The sequence below is a fragment of the Puma concolor genome, chromosome B2, assembly GCF_028749965.1.
Source record: "Puma concolor isolate L17-30 chromosome B2, mPumCon1.1.hap2, whole genome shotgun sequence".
NCBI classification, from domain to species: Eukaryota; Metazoa; Chordata; class Mammalia; order Carnivora; family Felidae; genus Puma; species Puma concolor.
In genome coordinates, this window is record NC_141671.1 from 152,513,941 (window position 1) to 152,532,437 (window position 18,497).

The 18,497-nt window shown below is 63.5% G+C and overlaps 1 protein-coding gene across 1 annotated transcript in view; it reads right to left on the minus strand.

Moving 5' to 3' along the window:
- Window positions 1–18,497, minus strand: part of FRMD1 (FERM domain containing 1) — a 34,007-nt gene that overhangs the window by 12,468 nt on the left and 3,042 nt on the right. The window contains 6 exon segments of the mRNA XM_086708418.1: window positions 49–235; window positions 783–856; window positions 1,205–1,284; window positions 2,739–2,829; window positions 6,499–6,636; window positions 6,783–6,907. Coding sequence (XP_086564544.1) covers window positions 49–235; window positions 783–856; window positions 1,205–1,284; window positions 2,739–2,829; window positions 6,499–6,567 — 501 coding nt within the window. The 5' untranslated portion in view covers window positions 6,568–6,636; window positions 6,783–6,907.

Sequence of the window (18,497 nt, forward strand, 5' to 3'; positions counted from 1 at the left end):
CGGGCCCGGGGGGCAGAGAAAGGGCTCCGCCGGGCTCCGCAGCCTTACCCACTGCGGAAAGTAGGCTTCCGGTTCGAAGTACCTCCCCACGTGGACCAGCTCCCGGTGGTTGCCCAGGTCGGCCTGCAGCCCGTAGGCGGCCAGCAGGAAGTAGGCCTCCTCGCGGTGGGTGCACTCGGACCTCAGCACGCGCTCCTTCAGGTGGCAGTAGTACAGGTGCCTGGCCGTCTTGTCGCTGGAAGGCGTGGGTGGCCTCGGTAAGAGGCCAGATCTGGCCCTGCCGGATGGTCCCGACACAGCCTGTGTCCTCCTGCTGCCCCCGGCCCTTCCAGAACCTTCCCCACAACCACCCAACCCCCACTCTCCAGAACCCTCCATACATCCACCCAACACCCACTCTCCAGAACCTTCCATACATCCACCCAACCCCCACTCTCCAGAACCTTCCATACATCCACCCAACCCCCACTCTCCAGAACCTTCCATACAACCACCCAACCCCCACTCTCCAGAACCTTCCATACATCCACCCAACACCCACTCTCCAGAACCTTCCATACAACCACCCAACCCCCACTCTCCAGAACCTTCCACACAACCACCCAACCCCCACTCTCTAGAACCTTCCCCACAACCACCCACCCCCACTCCTGCCCTCCTGCAGGCTGCAGGTGCAGGGACTACCGTGTCCCCAGCACACTGACTGCATGCGCCTCACGTGCCTGGGCTCACCCGGTGGGCTTTCACGGGCCCAGAGAATTCCTCTGACATCACGGAGTTACCTTATGACCCTGCCGTCCTCCACGTAGTACTGCACCCTGAGGAAGCTCACGAAGGGCGCGCGGGGCCTCCCACCCTGCAGGGGAAGCGCAGCGAGACGACGCGGGCCGGATGGAAAGCGCCCAGGAGCTGGCAGCGGGACGGTTTCCACGGCCAGCGCCCCACAGGTGTCACACCGGCTCCCGCTAACGCCCAGGTGGCGACGGCCGGGCACTTTCCTGATTTCCGCGATGCCGTGACTTCTCAGGAGACCCCCGGGCGTGCTGTCTGCAGCGCTCAAGGGCGCCCCGCGCCCTCCCCCCCCCCACCCCCGGCTCCGCCAGCGGCAGCTCTGGGGCACCGCGGGCAGCCTCGCGGGTGGGCCGGCGTGTCCCTGCACCAGACACGTGCATGGCCGCCCTCGGGTCCGGGGACGGTCACTTACTTTGTGCACTTGCCGCTTCCAGTCCTTGGGGAAGTACTTGCTGATCTTCTGCTCCAAATCCATGAACATGAACTCGTTGTCTAAGAGGACAGGCAGGGCCTTAGCGCCACAGGGACCCTCAAGGGGTCAGCTTGTCCCACACCAGCAGGGAGGAAGCCTAGGGCTGCCTCAGGCCATCAGGGGCGCAGGAGAGGGGGCAATTTGGGGCTGTCCCCCCGCTAACAAGAGCACAGTGGTCTCGATGCAGACGGCCTGAACTCAGGCAGAGGGCTGGCCGTGACAGAATGGACACCTTCTTTCTCCCCCCACCCCCCGTTCATCTGCACATCTTGGGGAAACGGTGCTCTATACGGATAACCCTGAAGCCCCCCAATTAGAGATGAGAGCCCCCCCCCCACCCCGAGCCACGAGAGCTGCCCGCCGGGGGTACCATCCACTTCCTCCCTCGGGCACACAGGTGACCAGGCACCCCCCACCTGAGGCCACGCCCTTCGGAGCCCTGCGGGCGGCGCGGTCTCCCACACGCGTGCGCAGTCCCTCCGGATCTCCTGCTCTCCCCCAGACCCTCCACAGAGCCCGGGGGTCTGCAGAAACCAGGAGCTGGGAGGTCGCGGAGGCAACCCCAGGGCAGAAGACAAGGCTGGGTGGCTCCCCACCTCCTTCTGCCAGCACACCCCACTCTTGGCTTTCATCCATTAGAGCTCCAGGAAGGGTTTCTTCTGGACCCAGGGCTCTGCTCGTGGACAAGTGTTTCCAGAACCCCGGACACAATCGGCTCCCGGACAGCAGAATCCGAGGAACAGACCTAGCCTGGGGTTCTGTACACTGTTTTCTCCAGAAAGAACAAGAGTAGACCAGGATTCTGCTCGCCCCTCTCTCCCAGAGAAGGCCAAGTGAGTGTGTGCACGTGTGTGAGTGTATGTGCGTGTGCATACAGTGTGCACAGTGTGCATGTGTGTGAGTATATGTGCGTGTGCGTACAGTGTGCATAGCGTGCATGTGGTGAGTATATGTGTGTGTGCACATGCGTGAGTATGTGTGTGTGCATGTGCACGGAGTTGTGCACGTGTGTGAATGTGAGTGTGTACACGTGTACATGGAGTGTGTGCACATGTGCAAGTATATGTACGTGTGCGTGCGTACATGTGCATGTGAAACATGTACACATGCGTGAGTATGTGGAGTGTGTGCATGTGTGTGTGTGCATATGTATGCAAATGCGTGGAGTGTGCACGTGAGTATATGTGTGTGAGTCTGCACTGAGTATGTGAGAATGCACGGTGTGTATTTAAGTGTGTATGAGTGTGTGTGTTTGTACATATGTGTGCATGCCTTGTATACTTGTGAGTGTGCGAGCCTGAGTGTGTACACATGTGAGTGTGCTCAGAGCCGCGTGCACTCGCCCAGATGACCTGGATGCACATGAGAACACTCGTGTCCCCGTGGCCCTGAGGACCACCCCCCCCCAGCCTTCCCAGAAGAGGCTGGTGCCCCAGGCGGGTCCCCTGGGTGGGGTCGGGCAAGGCTGACTTACCTCTGACCACGCTGAGGCCAAAGAAGTGGGCTTCTTTGATGCTGGTCACATCACACACCCGCTGGAAGAGCTCACGACAGGTGGCCCGCACCTGCAAGACGCGGGTGGAGGCTCAGGGCCCCTGAAAGGGGTGGGCGTCCAGTGGGAGCATGGGGACCACCGCGGCTTGCCACCCAGGGTCCTCGGGGACCGCCCGAGCTGAAGACTAGGTCCCCCCACGCCCAGCAGGGCAGAAGCCTGCTCTCCGGGTCCGGGCGGTGCAGGCGGCTGTCCAAGGACGGGGTGTGGGATTCTCCGCGCGCCCCAGGCCATCCTCCGCCTTTCTCCTCCCCGCAACCAACCTCACCCGGGCCACTCCTGAAAGCGGGCCTGGGGTGTGGGCGCGCCCGTTGTGCCTGGGGACTGGCTTCTTGGGACCCAGAGGGGCTAAGGGGGTTTCCAGGGTCCCGGGCCCTGCCCGGTGAGCCCCGAGGTCTCGGTCTCAGTCTCGGGTCTCGGCAGGCCGGGCTGTGAGGTCTGAGCCTTGTGTCTTCGGGGCCCCGGCGCCCTGCCTCCCGCAGCGGCCTTCCCGCCTCTGCCTCCCCACAGGGCCCCGAGGCGGAGGCCCCCCCCTGCCTCAGGGAGCACCGCCCCGCCCCCCAGCTCCCACTCTCGGGGTGGGGAGCCGCCTCGATTCCTGCCTACAGGGAGCCTTCTTCTGTCTACGCAGGTAAGGGCCGCCTCTCTCCGGTAACATCTGTTGTCCAAGTCGGGTTATCCAAATGACACTTCGTTTCACCTGGAAACGGAGCCGTCTTAACATCAGACATCCAGCAAGTTCATATTTGCAACTTCTTTCCACTCTGTTGATTGGACCCCGGACCCCGGAAAGGGCCGGTGCTGGAGCAGCTGACAGCGCTGCCCGGGGCCCGGACCCCCCTCGCGTCTCGGCTTCCGGCCGCTCCTCTGTCCCCCGCGCTTCCCGGGCTGGAGGGAGGCGCCACACGCTCTACGTGCCCTCGTGGCCAAGCCGCGTCTCTGCTGTCCTCTGGGTGGAAAATCCTGGTTCGAGGCGGGCAGCCCAGGCTCACGGCCCTCGGAGGGAGAGGACGCGTCCTCGTACGGACGGTGCAGGCCAGAGCGGGGCGGGCCCGTGTGCGCAGCACGGCGCCCGCGGGCTCTTGCCAGCATCGCATCTGCCAGGAAAGCGGTGCCCCTGGGCTCGCGCAGCCTCTGTGGTTTCTGGAAGTGTCTCTACACCGTCTCAAGTCAGATGACGAGTCTCTACTTTTTAGCGGCGAGTTGCCGTGCCGCTGGTTTCGTCCTCATCCGCTTCGTGTGGCAGATGTGGACTGAGCTCTGCCGTGGCGGTAACGCGGCCGTAACTTTCTACCACCTGGATGTTCAGACAGGTGGGGGCCACACACGGGGCCGCCCCCACGGCTCACGCAGTGGGCACACCCTGAAAGTAAGCTGGCGGGGTGTGGGTGCCAAGCTGCGTGGACGGCCTCGGTCACCCCGTCACCAGCTGACTTGAGACCTCAGCCGGCGGGTTTCACTCTTCGCTTGCTCCTCCTCCTGCTAAAACCCTACAGCGAAGCCAAGGAAACAGGTGAAAGCCGCGGTCCGGGCTCCCTGTGTCGGGGCCACAGCCCAGGCCCACCCCACCCGCCTCTCCCCACCCAAGTCCTCCTGCTGCCCCTCCTGGGGCCTGAGGCGTCTCGAAGGAGGCAGGGACCCCCGGAAGACCTTCTGATCGGCTCCAGCTTTTCCCCACCAGACGGGTAAACCGAGGCTTGGAGAGAGTCTGTCGTTAACGCCAACTGGCATTGACTTAAACACGGAAGCGTGTCCCTGAGCAGGTAATTCCCGGGGGACTTGAACTACACCATCGCCAGCCAGCCAGGCAGCCGTCCTGCCTGTAAGAGCATTCCACCCCCCCCCCCCCACCCCCGACCCCGACCAGTCCTCGGAGGTACAGCCCCTCTCCGCCAGCCAGTCCCACCTGGTGCTGGTGCCACATTTTCATGGACACACTTCCCCTCAAAACGCAAACCCCCTCTCTGGGGCTGGCTAACTTTCCAGGGGTTTTCCTGCCCCTCTCAACCCACCTGGAACGCGAAAGGGGACGGACAAAGGGGACGGAGGTTCTTGCTCCGATGTCCCTCGGTGTCCCCAGGAAGGACATGCTGGCTGTATCCACCAGGGACCCTCCGCTCAAGGGTTAAGTGGGACGGTGCGCGTAAGCCCCCCGCGGGTGCTCCGCGTGGGGACTTCTAGTACAGAACGGGGAGGGGCGGAGGCAGCTGAGGGCAGAGGGTGACAGTAATCTGGACACCAGAGGCCGCCTCGACTAGGAGAACTTATCACCTCACTTTTCACCTAGTTGGTAAAAACTGGAGAGGACTACCATTCCCCAACCGGACCTGACCTGTCCTGCTAACGACCCACCAGCAAGGGCCGAGAGAGCAGCTCGCATCAGAGCCCGGGAGGCTCCAAGGCGCCAGCGTGGCACCACGATGGGCCCACCCCTCTGTCCGCCCAGCGGGCCCCCACTCATGTTTGCTCCACGACTGTCCCCACGGCCCCAACGGCTGATGCGCAGCGACAGAGACCGGCACCCTTGGCCCGCCCCGCCTCTTCTCGCCTGGAGAAGCCCCACGGAATCCGGACCCTGACCTCCTGATTCTCCCACTGAGGGACGGGGCCTCGCCAGGGAGGGAGGGCAGAGCAGGACTGAGTCTGCGGGGAGACCAGACGGTGGCTGACACTTCTGTGACCGCGGGACGCCACGAAAACCACCCCCTGGGGACCGCCCTCCCTGGGGTGACCGGTGGCCCGGGCAGGGACAGCTTGGTGAGGGGACCATGACTGCACAGGGCCGTGTGGGTCCTCCGGAAGGAGGTAGCCTCCTGGTTATCCGTCTGGCTCTTAAACAACTGGACCCTCTGATGGGGTCTGTGGAAGAGCCACCAGCTCTGTAACAAGCACTTCTGAACTCGCGCCTTTGCTCGATGGCAGCCCCCAGAGATGCCCCAGCGCGTCTTTGCATTTGAGACGGAAGTCCCGTGGTCTCGGGGCGCCCCCGGCTGGCGGGTGGCACCAGGTCAGGGTTCGGGGCCTCCGCGGGCCACACCGTCCACAAGTGCTACCAGCCGCGCGTGGGCGTTGGGAACAAACTGCTGAACCGACGGGTTGTGTAACCAGCCTTCCTCGGGGAAGGGGCCCGAGTAGGGGGTGGGTAGAGGCGAGGCGCGGCCTGGGGGGGCTGGCACTCAGAGGGGAGGCAGGCAGCCCCGCGGCGCCTCCCCGGGACTCCCCGGGGGCAGGTGGACAGCGGCCTCGCAGAGCAGCAGGCGTCCCTGGGGGAGGGTGTGGACTTCGAGGAGGAAGGGCACAGGAGCGTCATCGCCCTGAAGACTCAGGCCAGTCGGGGCCTCGGAGATTTCTATGGAAGCCGGGGCCACCCCAGGAGCTGAAAGTGGCCGGTGGAGAATCAAAGGGAGAAGGGCCCAGAGGACTCGACCGAAACCGAGGAGATGCCTGAACTGTGCGTGTGTTTCGAACGCCACGAAGCTTTGGCGTTTGGATGGAATGTGCCACAAAATGCCACTTCTGGTCAACAGCATCCCTTTGTTGGGAGACGGGACCTGTGGCAGTGTCTCTGCCCACCTCCACGATCACCCCACCCCTGCTCACCCCCACGGTCGCCCCCGCGGTCGCCCCACCCCCTACCCTTCCCCGCACTCGCCCCGGCAGTCACCCCTTCCCCCTCGCTCACCCCCACAACCAGCCGCAGCTGCTCCCGCGTGGGCAGCTGCACCAGGACGTCCCTGGGTTCCGTGGTCATCCCGCCGTCTTAGGGGCTCTGGTGGCTGCACGCAGGCTCTCAGGAGGACCCGGCCCCCTCCACGGCCTCCTGCGGGGAAGGACTGGTCAGGGGCGCAGCCGGCGGGGAGGGGCTGAGCTTCGGAGCGCCTGTGCACCAGCCAGGTGTCACCGCCACCTGTGGGGCCCTCCCCAGCCACCTGGCCACGGGTGGGGAACGTGACAGCCCAGACTCACCCGGATTCAGGTTTTCTGGGGACCGGGCACCTTGCTAACTCCTGGCTGGGAAATGAGTGGAAGCCGAGCGGGGCCAGAAATCCAGCCACTGGCTGGGCCGGGACAAGGTCCAGGCTCATAAATAGCTGTGCAGGTAGATTGGAATGCAAATAAACAGTGTCAGGCGGGCCCGCCCTCCCCTCCCCGGCCTCCAGCTGCCTCTCCTCCCCCAGGGACCACCTCACAGCTCCCCTCGGCCCCAGCCAGCACGGCCCCCTCCTTTCCGGGGACCAGAAGAGATGTCTCGTAAAAGCCCACGACAACACGAAAGCCAGGAGGAGGATCACTGCGCAGGCTCCTGCAGGAGCCGGAGGGAGAGAGAGCGCAGAGCCCGCCGAGCCCCCCCAGCCCAGAAAGGCACCTCGGGGACCGGGGTTGGGGGATGGGGCGCATGCCCAGGTCCCCTGTGGCCCCCTCCTGCGGAGGGATTGAATGATCACTGTTCCCTAAACAGATCCCACTCGTCCCCTTTAGCGGCAGACGCTGGTGTTTGTTCTGTGCCGGCTCCTGGCCCAGGGTCGCCTGCCCCAAGGTGAGTGACACCTGTTATAGGTGAGGGCGGGGAAGCCACTGCCTGTAAACCCTGCCCCTGTGGGAAGACCCGGGCTGGGCTCAGGCTGGGATCAAAGTCTCCAGGTGCCCTTGTTCTGCAGAATCGGCCAGCAGGAGGCGCTGCTGTTACTGGGGCGGCCAGGGGTCCCGGGAACGCGGTTCCTGCTGCCCCATCTGCCCTCGCCCTATAGGTGCTGGTGGTCTGGGCCCCTTCGCCCAGGCTGGGGCCCTGGGGGCTCCGTGCGAATCTGAGTGGCCGCTGCCTGAGCTCTCTCCAGAGCGGATGCAAAGCTATTCATCATCGGACACACGTATGTCCTTTCAGGAGGCAAGTTAACAATTTTAATTAAAAAATTTTTTAATGTTTATTTATTTTCGAGAGACAGAGTGAGACCAAACACGAGGGAGGGAGGGGCAGAGGAAGGGAGACAGAATCCCAAGCAGGCTCCAGGCTCCGAGCTGTCAGCACAGAGCCCGACTCGGGGCTCGAACCCAGGAACCGTGAGATCATGACCTGAGCCGAAATCAGACACTCAGCCGACTGAGCCACCCAGACGCCCCGCGATTTGACAATTTTTAAAAGGCAAGTAGCCCCCGTGAACAGATGGTAGATTTCATGATATTCACTGCCTTCCGGTGGCCTGTGACCCCCTGCCTCACGGTCACCAGGGCCGCGTGGCGACGAAGAACGCTGGAGCCACTCCTTTCCAGGAGCGTCGGGGCGCACGACAGGACTCCGCAAAGCTCACACGTGCACACGTGCGCACACGGCCCGGGCGGCAGCAGGCCTGGGACGCGGAGGCGGAGGCGGCGGCGGGGGGGAGGGAGGGCTGAGAGCCGGTGTCAGCATCCCGCGCAGCGGGCGCTCAGAGCCGTGGCGCACCGGGCCTCAGCTTTCTCCCCCGTACAGTGAGGGTGACGGTGCCCCCACCTGTTGTGAGAGGCTGGCCATGTTTTACGGGACATTTGGCAGATGCGCTTGAAACACCCCTAGTGAGGAAAAAAAGGGAGAGGAAAAGCAGCCCCGTGTCCCTGCCAATAGACGTGACTACGGGGTTCTCACCGAGATGGAAAGCCCCCGCCCACCTGCCTCCCACGGCTCCCGGTGGAGGCTGCGTGACGTCATCAAGGCGTGGGAGGTCATTTCCTGGATACGCTGCTGGGTCCTCAGCCCCCTCCCACTGTCCCCCCAATGTCCTCCTTTGGAAAACACGTGTGGCAAGTCCCCAAAATAAACCCGCTTCTAAACACTTACCTGTCTCCCGGACACTCGCATGGCGGAGGGGCGGGGGCGGGGAGCGCAGGGGAGGAGGCAGCTCCCCTCCACCCTGGACCCTCCCTCCTGGCGGCCCTGCCGGCCCCTCGCAGGCCGCACTCGGCGTTGGTCTCTGCCTAGGTCTCCCCGTGCTGGAGACTGGCTTCCGTCCTCTGGCACAAGGGGGGTCCACTGACCATGTTCTGAAAACAAAGCTCCGGAAAGGTGAGTCCCTCCAGTACGTGCTTCACAAGCGGAGCGGGAGCACCGTTCAGCGATGCCAGGGAGCGGGGTGCTGGTATGTGGGCGTCAGGCATACTCTGCTGCCCGGAGGCCACACTCTGTGGGGCTCCGCGAACAGGCAGAACCCACGGAGCGGCCAGTAGGCCTGCGGCCGCCCGGGCGGGAGCTCCGCACACGGGCACGCGGTCTCCCTCCCGTGTGATGGGGACGCCGCACGCCTAGGTGGTGGCGGTGGCACAGCTCTGGGATCGAGTAACACGCGTTACGTCGTTCGCTTCAAACGAATGCATTTTCTGGTATTCAAGTCATAGCCCAGTAAAGCGTCAACGTACATAACAGGTTCTAAAGTCCCAGCAGACCCACCGATCACTCGACAGGGGGCAGGAGTGCACGCGCCGCCACGGCCGTGGCGCCGCCACGGCCGTGACCCCGCCCGGCAGGCACGTCGCGGGCACACGCGGGGGGAATGCACGGCCTCGGTGGCGGAGGACCCTGGGCTGCCGGCACCCTGAACGCCTGGCCACACCGGCCGCCCTTTCCCACGCCTCCCCTGGCCCCTTACTGGGCTGGTTTGCTTATGGTCATGAGGAGCCACGTGAGGGCTGAGCACTGAGTTCAGAGGTCACACCGCTGAGTTAGGGGCTGGCCACCCCTCACCTGTGCCCCACCGCCCGGCTCGCGCGTGCTCTGTGTCACCCGCAGAGCGTCACCCTGCCCCCGTGGGGGTCCTCACAGCTCCTGTGGGCCCGGGACAGCCTCGCTTGCTCATTTTATGAGTAGGGAAACAGAGGCACAGAAAGCAAAGAGGCTTGTCCAGAGCCCCGGCTACCGCACTGCTAGGGCCCAGAGCTGCCGAGAACTTTCTGGAACCACGTGGAAAGTACTTGTGGTTAACAACTCTGGAACGGGGAGGTCAGCACTTTGGAAAGCACAGGACATCTGCAGGGCGCGGGGGCAGGCCGGGCGGGGGCTCCTGGTGCCCGAAAGGGCAGGGAAGAGCCGGCCAAGGAAAGGAAAAGGCAGCTGGGAGGCTCCGCGTGACCACACAGGGCTGTGTTTTGCTTGCTGCCTGGTCAGGACCCTTGACCTCAATTAAAACCTGCAGCCCAGCAGCCGGGCACGTGGGAGGCCGGTGTGGCCAGAGCGGGCCCTTCTTTCCACGGACGTGCCTGCTGCCTCGCCCCTCCCCCTCCCCCGACCTCTGTGCGGTTTCCTGGGTGATGTGCTTCGGGGACACCGCGCAGTCTTGGACAGACCCCCGTGTCTTCCTGTGCCAAGCAGCAAGCACTGCCCCCCCATCCTGCAGGGGACACGGGCCCCTGGGCTCCACCGTCCACCCACGGGCCCCAAGCCACACAAAGTCACAGCGCGCCTCGGGGCACAACTGTACGGGGACACGATGGTGACAGTAGAGGGAAGGAAGGGGGCCCGGGGACCTTGGGAGCCAGAGGCGGGTGGAGGATCCACGCGGCAGGACTTGGGCTGTGAACGTCACACCCACAGGAGCACGGGACCCTCTGGCCCTGGGGAGGGACCTCACCGAGCACCAGACACCATGGCCCACGTGCCCAGGCTTGTGCCATCGTGTCCTTCCAGGAGACGGCGCAGGGCAGGCCCAGCTGGCAGCTCACAGCCTCCCCGGGGCCCTGCCTGCTGCTCCCTGCCCGGCCCCGGGGGCGCACGGGAAAACCACCAGGCTGCCTGGGTCACCCCCTGGAATGTGCCAGTTGGGGACAGGGGTCCCGGACCACCTGCCCACTCACGGGACACTGCCTTTCAGCGGTCACGTATCTGTCAGAAAAGAGGTGACACAAAGACTGTGATGTAAATCATTTCTCAGCGACGCACACCTTTTGCGTAAATTCTCCTGCGAGAGTTTTCTTCCGGGAAATGAAGCACAGTGAGCGAGTGTTCAACCCACCCCGCTGAACTGAAGTGACCTGACAGAGGCACGTCTGGGACGCAGGCCCGGGGCCACAAGGGACCCGTCAGCTGCAAGGGGCTGGCTCTGGCCGTCAGGCTCGAACACGGGCCACACCGGGAGCCTAGCGCGGGGAGCGCCACCAGGCGGGAGCAGGCCCTGAAGGGCCGTGCACTTGCTCCCAGGCCCTCCTCTCTCCTGGGAGACGGGAGGAGGCCCTCCCCACCTGCAGGGCCAACAACTCATTGGTCACAACACCACGCTTTAGTTTCAAGGCTCCCAGAGCTGGGGTCTCCCCAGCTCGGCCCTGAACCTCAGGGGGAGCGCGAGGGCAGGGGACGCCCAGCCGCGATGGAAGTTCTGCTCAGGCGTCACGTGCAGACAGGAACGTGGCGGGTCACACTCGCTGGGGCCGGAGGAGCGCGTCGGGAGCACGGGGAGTGTGGGGAACACGGGGGCGGGCGTGCAGGAGAGGAGGCCACTTCCCCGTCTGGGTGGGGCTGGTGCGTGCCATGTGCTTGTGCATCGTGAGTGTCAGAACACCTGTGACTACCTGTGAAAGAGCCAACGGGAGTAAAGTCACAGCAGGACAGTGAGCGGGGACGGCGGGGACAGGCAGTTCCGGGCATCGGTGGGGCTCCCCCACAAACAGATCGCCACCCCTCCCCCCCCCCCCCCCGTCCAGCAAGACAACTGTAGCGATGGGGCGTCCCGGCCGTCCCCGGGCAAACAGCCCCCCAGTCCAGCTCCTCAGCGACCCCGTCATCCCCCTGGTAAGCGGTGGCCCTCAGCTCAAGGTTGCCTTGCCCTTTGGGTCACGGCCACACAGACTCTTGTAGAGACAACAGAACCCTGTCCAGGCACAGGGCCACACACGGAGGCTGAGGGGGGTGCCCGGAGGTCAGACCGCCCCCTCCCTGTCTGAGGGGGGAGCGGGCCTCAGGGACATGGCGGTGGGCGTCACTGTTCAGGCAGGCCCTGGCTAGTGGGGGCGGGAGGGCGGTTCAGACAGGCCCTGGCAGGGGGGTGGGGGCGGGAGGGCAGGGGGTGAAGCCCACGGATTGGACTCGGGTGGCCCGGGAGGGCTCGGGGATGGCGGATGGCGAGGAAGGAAGGAGCCGCTGGAGACGCGCGATGGCCTGGTCCTCTTTGCCGCACCTGCCTCCAGGCGGACGGCCCGTCCAGGGCCTCCCGTGGGTCTGCTGCCCACACGCAGCCCTGGACCCTGAGGTGCCCCTGACCTTCCCAGAACACCCCACGCTCCCAACACGTGTCCCGGTGGGGCCTAGTCGTGGGTGGCTTTAAACAGCACTTGTGATGAGTAGATGTAAAATGTGCAGCAATTATGAGAGAGGCCTCCTGGCCATTAGGGTGCTCCGTGGGGTCCCAGGCCTCCCACCCCCAACCACCCCAATCCTGCCCCCAGACTTGTCCTGATCACACAGGAGCCCCCGTCCCCGTCCTTCCCTGTCCCCTCCCATCTGTTCCCCTCCCCACCGTCCTTCCCTGTCCCCTCCCATATGTCCCCCCTGTCCTTCCCTGACCCCTCCCCATCTTCCCCCCCCACCGTCCTTCCCTGTCCCCTCCCATATGTCCCCCCTGTCCTTCCTTGACCCCTCCCCATCTTCCCCCCTCCCCCCCGTCCTTCCCTGTCCCCTCCCATCTGCCCCCTGTCCTTCCCTGTCCCCTCCCATCTGTCCCTGCCCCCCCCCGTCCTTCCCTGGGCCCTCCCATCTATCCCTCCCCCCCCCCGTCCTTCCCTGGCCCCCTCCCATCTGTCCCCCCGTCCTTTCCTGGCGCCCTCCCCATCTGCACCCTGTCCTTTCCTGGCCCCTCCCATCTGCCCCCTGTCCTTCCCTGGCCCCTCCCATCTGTCCCCCCCCATCTTTCTCTGGCCCCTCCGTCCTTCCCTGTCCCCTCCCCATCTGTCCCCCCGTCCTTCCCTGGCCCCTCCCATCTGTCCCCCCATGTCCTTCCCTGTCCCATCCCCATCTGTCCCCCCGTCCTTCCCTGGCCCCTCCCATCTGTCCCCCCATGTCCTTCCCTGTCCCATCCCCATCTGTCCCCCCTGTCCTTCCCTGTCCCCTCCCATCTGTTCCCCTCCCCACCGTCCTTCCCTGTCCCCTCCCATCTGTCCCCCCTGTCCTTCCCTGACCCCTCCCCATCTTCCCCACCCCGTCCTTCCCTGTTCCCTCCCATCTGCCCCCTGTCCTTCCCTGTCCCCTCCCATCTGTCCCCGCCCCCCCCGTCCTTCCCTGGGCCCTCCCATCTATCCCTCCCCCCCCCGTCCTTCCCTGGCCCCTCCCATCTGTCCCCCTGTCCTTCCCTGGCCCCTCTCATCTGCCCCCCATCCTTCCCTGGGCCCTCCCATCTGTCCCCCCCATGTCCTTCCCTGTCCCCTCCTCATCTGTCCCCCTGTCCTTCCCTGGCCCCTCTCATCTGCCCCCCATCCTTCCCTGGGCCCTCCCATCTGTCCCCCCCATGTCCTTCCCTGTCCCCTCCTCATCTGTCCCCCTGTCCTTCCCTGGCCCCTCTCATCTGCCCCCCATCCTTCCCTGGGCCCTCCCATCTATCCCTCCCCCCCTCCGTCCTTCCCTGTCCCCTCCCATCTGTCCCCCCCATGTCCTTCCCTGGCCCCTCCCCATCTTCCCCCCTGTCCTTCCCTGTCCCCTCCCATCTGCCCCCTGTCCTTCCCTGGCCCCTCCCATCTGTCCCCTTCCTTTCCTGCCCCCTGCCCCGTCACCCCCCTTCATCTTCCCGAAGCTCCCTCCCCCACTCATAGCTGCACCCAAGACCAAGGCTCCTGGACTCCTAGAGGCCCGTGTGAGGTCCTATCATTTAAGGGGGTGAAGCAAGACATCTTCCTCGTTCCACCCCACCCCTCCATTTCTGGGGGGGAGTCCTTTTAGACTATGACAAGGGGAGTCCCTTGTCATCCTCTGGGCCCTCCCACTCAGGAAACCCAGAACTGGGGGCCACTGAGGTTAGGGGCTGGTGTGTGCCCGAACCTGCCCCCCCACAGGACAGCAGGGCTCCCACATTTCGGGGCCCCTCGGGGGAGCTGGCTGGAGTCACACCAAGGGCCCCCTCACTCCGGACAGGTGGCAAGCTAGGGCCAGGCCATCGTCACTGCCGGGAACATGAGACAAGAGCTAGAGGCTCACGGGCTGGCCCCCCCTCACCGAAGGCTGCTCCTCACTCCTGGGGGGCACCTGGTGGGGCAGCAGAGGTGCCCTGGGGTCACCCCAGTCCAGCCGTGACACTCGAGCCCCAGGGCCGGGGAGGGAAGAGCGCTGGAAGGGCAGGTGGGGGAGGCGGGCCGCCTGGCAGAGGCCCAGCCAGCCTTTCGGGCTCTCTGGGCCCAGACTCCCCTGGAGCTGACAGCGCATTCTTAGAATTCTCCCCCGTCTGCCTCCTCCTTGTGCACAAACGCTGACCCTGAACCCCGCCACAGCTACTAACAGGAGTTAAAGGTTGCCTGTGACGTGGTGGGGAGGGCAGGAGGCCTGGGAGGGCTGTGTGGACAGACAGACACACGGGCAGACGGAGCCTCTGGGCTCCGAGCTCCCCCCACCGCTCACCGCAGCGACAGGAGCGCCTACCTTACGTGCCGGAGACAGGTCAGTTACCCGAACAGCGTGTGACCCACTTGTCTGTGTGTCTGTTTCCAGCTGGCTTCCACCCCTCGGAGGCCTGGCTGCCAGCTGCCTTCTCAGAGGTCATGCCCTCTCGGGGAACCTGGTGACTCACAGGGACACGGGAGCCACCGCTCAGGGTCTGGGGTCCCATCTTCAGCACGGTCCCCGTCACCGTGCCAGGCGATGGCCAAAGCAGACCGGCTTCTAATGTGCTTTACTGTTGCTGTGAAAGCCTTCCCGCCCGCACCAGGCCAGACCCCCGCCTCCCCCAGGGCCCCAGAACACCTTGCAGGCAGGGGAGAATCGTGTGTAGACTGGGCCCTGGGCCGTGGAAACTGCGAAAGCAGGACTCCGCCACTAGAGGACGCCGGAGGAGCCCACGGAGCCTGGAAAGCGCACACCGGCCCCGCCGGGCAGCCCTGGCCAGCGAGCCCCCCCCCCCAGGCCACTCCGACAGACACATGGCGGGGCCACTCCTTCATTTATTCAGGGGGCGGCTGCCGAGCGTCCCTGCTGAGCTGCCAGGCGCTGGTCGGTCACTGAGGAACAAAAACAGCCCCCCCCCCCCCCCCAGCAACGACATTCCGCCCTTGGCGTCTGCTCAGGAAAGAAACCTTGGGACCCCCTCCTCCATCATCTCCCCCAAGTCTGGGTGGTAGCCAACCCCGACGGCTCTCCCTCCCAGACACGCCCCCACCTATCTGACTGCCTTCCCGCCTCCACCACCTGTTCACACCTCTCTCACCTCCAGCCCGCACTGTGGCAATGGCTCCCAAAGTCCCCCCCTCCGGACTCACCCCCATACTCCACACCGCAGCCTCCAAAATCTTGCTAAACAGGGGGCAGATCCCCACATTCCTGCCCCCAGTCCAAAAATGGCTTCCACCTCCCGCAAAGGAGAAGCCAGAGCCTTGAAAGTTACCGTGGCCTTTGAGCCCCTCCAAGGGCTGGCCTGTTTGCTCTCTGGCCTCCCTGCCTGCCTCAGAGCTCAAGGTCACGGTCGTCACACGTGATCCCCTGCCTCTGAGGTCACAGTCGTCACACATGATCCCCTGCCTCTGAAGTCAAGGTCACGGGCGTCACACAGTCTCCCCTGCCTCTGAAGTCAAGGTCACGGTTTTGACACAGGCTCCGCTGCCTCTGGAGTCAAGGTCACAGTCGTCACACAGCCTCCCCTGCCTCTGAAGTCAAGGTCATGGGCGTCACACAGCCTCCCCTGCCTCTGAAGTCAAGGTCACGGTAGTCACACAGGCTCCCCTGCCTCTGAAGTCAAGGTCACGGGTGTCACACAAGCCCCCCCCCACCCCGCCTCAGAGCTCAAGGTCATGGTCGTCACACAGGCTCCCTTGCCTCAGAGCTCAAGGTCATTGTTGTCACACAGGCGCCCTTGCTTCTGAAGTCAAGGTCACAGTCGTCACACAGGCGCCCCTGCCTCAGAGCTCAAGGTCACAGTTGTCACACAGGCGCCCCTGCCTCTGAAGTCAAGGTCACGGTCGTCACACAAGCCCCCCCCTGCCTCAGAGCTCAAGGTCACAGTCTTCATACAGGCACCCCTGCCTCTGAAGTCAAGGTCACTGTCGTCACACGTGATCCCCTGCCACAGAGCTCAAGGTCACGGTTGTCACACAGGCACCCCTGCCTCTGAAAGTCAAGGTCATGGGCGTCACACATGATCCCCTGCCTCTGAAGTCAAGGTCACGGTCCTCACAAGGCTCCCCTGCCTCAGAGCTCAAGGTCATGGTCGTCACACAGGCTCTGCTGCCTCTGAAGTCAAGGTCACGGTCATCACACAGGCTCCCCTGCCTCAGAGCTCAAGGTCACGGCCGTCACACAGGCTCCCCTGCCTCAGAGCTCAAGGACATGGTCATCACACAGGCGTCCTGCCTCTGAAGTCAAGGTCACGGTCGTCACACATGATCCTCTCCCTCTGAGGTCAAGGTCACAGTCATTACACAGGCTCCCCTGCCTCAGAGCTCAAGGTCACGGTCATCACACGTGATCCCCTGCCTCAGAGCTCAAGGTCACGGTCGTCACACAGGCTCCCTGCCTCTGAAGTCAAGGTCACAGTCATCACACAGGCTCCCCTGCCTCAGAGCTCAAGGTCACAGTTGTCACACAAGCCCCCCTGCCTCAGAGCTCAAGGTCACAGTCGTCACACAGGCACCCCTGCCTCTGAAGTCAATGTCATGGTCATCACACAAGCCCCCCCCCCCCGCCCCGCCTCAGAGCTCAAGGTCACGGTCGTCACACAGGCTCCCCTGCCTCAGAGCTCAAGGTCACGGTCGTCACACAGGCTCCCCTGCCTCAGAGCTCAAGGTCACGGTTGTTACACATGATCCCTTGCCTCAGAGCTCAAGGTCACGGTCATCACACATGATCCCCTGCCTCTGAAGTCAAGGTCACTGTTGTCACACATGCTCCCCTGCCTCTGAAGTCAAGGTCACGGTTTTCACACAGGCTCCCCTGCCTCTGAAGTCAAGGTCACTGTCGTCACACAGGCCCTCCTGCCTCTGAAGTCAAGGTCACTGTCGTCACACAGGCCCTCCTGCCTCTGAAGTCAAGGTCACTGTCGTCACACAGGCTCCCCTGCCTCAGAGCTCAAGGTCACAGTCGTCACACATGCTCTCCCCCTTCTTCCAGCCTGTCAACTGCAATGAACCAACACATTTCGCATCACATGATCCCTTGCCTCAGAGCTCAAGGTCACGGTCGTCACACATGATCCCCTGCCTCTGAAGTCAAGGTCACTGTCGTCACACATGCTCCCCTGCCTCTGAAGTCAAGGTCACTGTCGTCACACAGGCCCTCCTGCCTCTGAAGTCAAGGTCACTGTCGTCACACAGGCCCTCCTGCCTCTGAAGTCAAGGTCACTGTCGTCACACAGGCTCCCCTGCCTCAGAGCTCAAGGTCACGGTCGTCACACATGCTCTCCCCCTTCTTCCAGCCTGTCAACTGCAATGAACCAACATATTTCGCATCACACTTGACTATGTCCAGCCTCAAATGGAAATGTCAGAGTAGACCACACGAGGTTCCTTCCTAATTTATGTTGTTTTACAAGGTTGCTCAGCTTTTGTGGACCAACTCCAAGGCTTTCACTTGGTCCCGGTGGTGGAAGTTCCCAGAACTGGGAATCGAGACACAGTCACAGTCTGTGTACAGAACGTCTGACAAGGCTCGTGGGTCTTTGCCACGCGCAAAACATGGGGTCTAGAGGCGAAGGCGTCTCTGGAGGCTCCGTGGACTGAGCACTTGTTTGGAGTAAAGTAAATGCCATCTGAACCTTCACGATAAGATTCTCTCCACAGCCACCAGAAGAGCTGCTCTTTGTGATGACCCGGAGCTTTCTGTGACCTCTTAGGAAGCTGAATTCGGGTGCAGATCAGTCCAAACTAAAGAGGCAAACAAACCCGTTTTGTCGAAGGGCGAAATGAAAAGGGTTTTGGCCTCCCTGTGTCCCCTGTTCCCTTCGTCAGGCACGGAGCTGCTGGTGCTCCGTCGGGACACTCTTAAGACATGTCTGTGCTGCACAGGTGACCGTGTCCCCACCCCTCTCACTAGTGGGTGGCCTTGGGGAGTTAGCTCCCCTAGACTAGCAGCCCTTGAACCCCTCTCCCCTCTCAGCTATGGTTTAACCGCCCAGGAGCCTGGCCAACACCTGACACTGAACCTCACATTTTATTTAAGTGTGTTTTGTATTTATGCTTAAACTCTCCCAAATCTCTCACATACACAACCCCATAACACAAAAAGGCCGGTATTGTGTCCATTTTACATTTGGAGGAAACCAAAGCCCAACAGGGTAAGGGAATTGCCCAGGAACACATGGATCAGCGAGGCTAGAAGCAAACTGGGCTGCCGTGTGCTTCCGCCCTGCCCCCACACCCCCCCTCCACGGTGCCAGGTGCACCCCTTGGTCAGGCCGGGGACCTCCCAGCCCTGACCCCCAGGACGGGTCCTGCATTCTCAGGGGCCTCTGGACCAGAGCTCCCCTGGGTGCTTCCCAGGGCACGGCTCTGGTTTCTCCCAGCACTGGACATCTTCCGGGGACATCTTCAGGTGGCACA